Here is a 3,934-nt window from a genome sequence, read left to right as displayed (position 1 = left end):
CTATTTCAGATCAGTTTTCACTAATTGGATAGATTTTTTTAAGTTTAATGCAAATAAAATATTAAAAAGTTCAATTAGGTTCTTAAAACTGCAACGACTTGATAATAAATAAATTGGAATTATAATGTTGTAACAAAAAAAAATGTTAAATGGAAGAATTAGTAAATCACTCTTGTTTATTTGTTCATTATAATATCCTACTTCTATTCAATTATGTTACGATATTATCTTTTTAATTTATGTTTAAGCATGGTTTGGTTAAAAAACTATCCAATTATTACATTATTATATTCCTTTTTTATTATTATTAGAACGTAGGTACATTTTTCAAAATATAATGTTGCAATAGAAGGAAAGGAAAATAACATGCTAGAATACTAAAAAAAATAACAAAAATAAGTTGTTATTTCTTGGATCTAACTTTAAAAAGAAATAAAAATATGATACCATAACAAATAAATAAAGAAATAAATGATAATTTGCTGTTTCTTGTGTTTACCTTATTGTAAAATGTTGGATGACATTAGCCCTTTCAGAATCTTGATAACATCATATGCTACTTTTAATGGGAATTGTAACAAATGGGTACAAACTAAGACGATAAAGAACCTAAAATAATCATTATTTTCTTTTAAGAAAAAACAATACAAAAAATCAAGATTTACATACAATTAAACAAGTGAATTACACATTTCACGAATGCCAAATTCCCCTGATCATGCTTCGGAATCGATTCGATGATAAATTCCTAACAATCTTTTTAGCATCTAAAACTTGATCCTCCGCAAGTTTTTCAATATTTTTCAAATACCCAGAGCTTAAAATTTTCTTTCTGCCATCATTACAGAAAGTCAATGACATGATTATAGAAAGTAGATTCTTTCTATTACCTGAATTCCCTTCATCCGGATTGACCAATTGTAGAAGAAAGTTCACATTTTGATCATTTTGCACGAATCTTTTTTGGTTTCTAGGCACAACCACCAATCGGAAAAGTGTCTCTGAAGCCATTTCTCGTGCCTCAAACGACTTCGCATCAAGAAATTTCACCATTTCTGGCATGAATCCTGCATCACCCATGGCTTTCTTGAACTCATCGGAAGACCCACATAACCAAAACGCAGCTCTCAAGGCTGATTCTTGGATCGAAACCTCACCGTTTTTAAGAAAATAAAGTAAATGATCGATAAAGTTGTAATTTTTCAAACTGTTTATGTACCCAATTGAATCTGAACATAGGATTATTAAAGCCCTCATGGATTTCTCTCGGGATTTGGATGAATATGAAGATTTTGGATCGAGTATGCGAACAAGAACACGAATCCCACCTTCGTTTACAATCAAACCTCTTATAAATTCGTTCCCAGAAGCCAAAACTTGAATGAAGTCGATGGCACTTATTTGTGAAGCTTCGTTTTTGGACTTAACAAGCTTGATGGACATTGGTATTGCGCCTTCTTCAACAAGAAATCTTTTAATTTCATCAACACCTATGAGATTTCGCAACACCCCACATGCTAAACCTACCAATTCTCCACCAGCAGCATCATCACAACCACTCCCACAAATCTTTAATAATGCAGATGCCCCACCATGAGCGGAAACGGACCATGCGTTATCGGAATTTGCAGTGACTTTCATCAAACACCTGGTGGACAGTTCTTTCCCCAAATCACTTCCAGTCTCCAAAACTCTAATCAATGGGGAAATGACACCGGTTCCTACCAAAACTCTCTTGTATGAATCAAACCCAGAAAGCGTAGCCACCGATTTTAATGCCTCTTCTTGAATTTCGATTTCTTTTGAATTCAGGAACTTCATTAGAACATGAACAAGCCCGTCAATTTCCATTGCGATTTTTACATACCTTTCATCTTCTTGAATGACTTCATTGAAGCTAACCAGAGCTTGTTTCTTCATCTCAATGCGACCAATCTTGAATCTGCATAACAAATCTTTAACATAAAACTGGATGTCATCTCTAGATGCTGTGGGTGGAGGTCTTGAAACGACAATTGCGTAATTACTATTTGATAAAAGCCCCTCTGAATTAATAAATTCAGACAAAGACTTAACGCTACTGTCGAATTTCACAAAAATAATATCAAGATCACTCTGCATTAATAGCTTCCCACTGTAGGAATGTTCGATACATTTCTGAGCCAAATTGATGGAACAATCTGTTGTTTCTTTAATGGACCGTATGATGCCGGAGAGAGTTGGGTGGTTGTCGGCCGAAGCTTGAATTTCCGGAGGGAGAGAGGCGAGGATGGAGAGTATCTCGTCTAGCTTGCTTCTTATCACTTTCCATTTTGATGAGAAGACTTTGGTTGAGTGGGAGAGGACGATTAGAGAAGAGATTTGATCAGTCGCATGCCGGAGTCTTAAATTTCCGGTGTTTGTTCCGGGAAGGTTGGCTTTCTCTTCTACCATGTCGGCGTTGTATTAATTTTGAAATAAACCCATTTTCCGGCTGAGTTTCCGCAGTGATGATTGCCTGGATTCCGGTGACTTGTTGGAGGATTCTGAAGGTGAAGTAATGAGAGCGAGACATAGCCGAAGATCTTATCCGATGTATAGGTAACAGAGGAGGGTAGGATCTAATTTACTGAATTACCCTTTGAGGTTTGTGATAAATTGATACTACTGTAGACAAAGAAAGGTTATTTCGGTAATTTAACATTGGTTATTTCGGTAATTTAACATTAAAGAACAAAATGGTGGGATGGTAAGTTGGGGTTAGTTAGAGTTGTCGCTGATTGTTATGTGATATAAATTTACATTTAAAAGAAATATATATACATAGAAGTCAGTTTAGCATACTTGAACCTATATATATATATATATATATATATATATATATATATATATATATATATATATATATATATATATATATATATATATATATATATATATATATATATAAATATAAAGAGAGAGAGAAATGATCATTTGAAAACTTATAATTTCCTGACAATATGAGAAATAAAAGTGGAGCGTTGGATCAAAAAAATGGATGGTCAAGATGTACACAGAGAGAGAGAGAGAGAGAGGAATGATCATTTGAAAACTTATAATTTCCCGACAATTTGAGAAATAAAAGTGGAACGTTGGATCAAAAAAATGGATGGTCAAGATGTACTGTGACATTTTTGTAAATAAGTGGAAAAAAATAAAGGGACGGGGGCATCAGAATTAAATGGAATCAGGGGCATTTTGGGTTATAGAAATTGACTCATACACATACGTCTTCGATCACCATTCCTTATCAGATCTCTATCTCTCTCTCTCTCTCTCTCTCTCTCTCTCTCTCCACCGTATATCTTCCCCTCGTCTCCATCCTCCCTCAATCGTTCCACCTCTATGTCCGTCGACAATGAACGTTGGCTACCAATCAACAATCTTTCATATCCAGATCATCGGTGAAGAATTTACGAACCTATAGATCGACAATGTTTGTGTTCACCTTCAATTGCAATATTTGAAGCCCTAAATTGCCTGATTCATGATCATCGATTCATCGAGATCGATCAACAATGATCTCTCATGTTTTTGTAAGCTTCAATTTCTCATCATTGATCAGCTCCTGGGATCAAAAAGTCAAGCGTATGACCATGGAAATTCATTTAGGAATGTATCAAAGCACTTGATAACGACCATGACCATATTCCTTTTAGAGGAAGTAAACTCATTGAAGTTCTTCGAGATTCCTTCATTGGAAACTCACAAACTGTTATGATCTCATGCATTTCACCAAATTCTGGATCTTGCGAACACACTCTAAACACATTACGATATGCAGACAGGTGAGAAAATCGATTATTGTTCGTATTTTTCTAAGTGCGTATAAAAAACCTTAATTGATTCGATTTGTGACGAGATTAAGGTTAAGAGACTATCGAAAGGTAACAATTCGAGGAGGGATTTATCG

General features: G+C 34.6%; 1 protein-coding gene across 1 annotated transcript; it reads right to left on the bottom strand.

The window, feature by feature from the left end:
* Window positions 1-601: 601 nt before the first annotated feature.
* On the bottom strand, window positions 602-2,577 carry LOC145042119 (ARM repeat superfamily protein). Its single transcript, XM_078990492.1, has one exon. The coding sequence runs from the start codon at window positions 2,431-2,433 to the stop codon at window positions 694-696; it is 1,740 nt and encodes a 579-aa protein (XP_078846618.1). The 5' UTR covers window positions 2,434-2,577; the 3' UTR covers window positions 602-693.
* Window positions 2,578-3,934: the final 1,357 nt, after the last annotated feature.

This window comes from Lactuca saligna, chromosome 4, assembly GCF_052625555.1.
Source record: "Lactuca saligna cultivar CGN05327 chromosome 4, ASM5262555v1, whole genome shotgun sequence".
NCBI classification, from domain to species: Eukaryota; Viridiplantae; Streptophyta; class Magnoliopsida; order Asterales; family Asteraceae; genus Lactuca; species Lactuca saligna.
This window is presented reverse-complemented; position numbering and strand designations above follow the sequence as displayed.

Excerpts from the sequence above, each read along its gene's own strand:
- LOC145042119 (XM_078990492.1), bottom strand. The coding sequence starts at position 2,433 with ATGGTAGAAGAGAAAGCCAACCTTCCCGGAACAAACACCGGAAATTTA.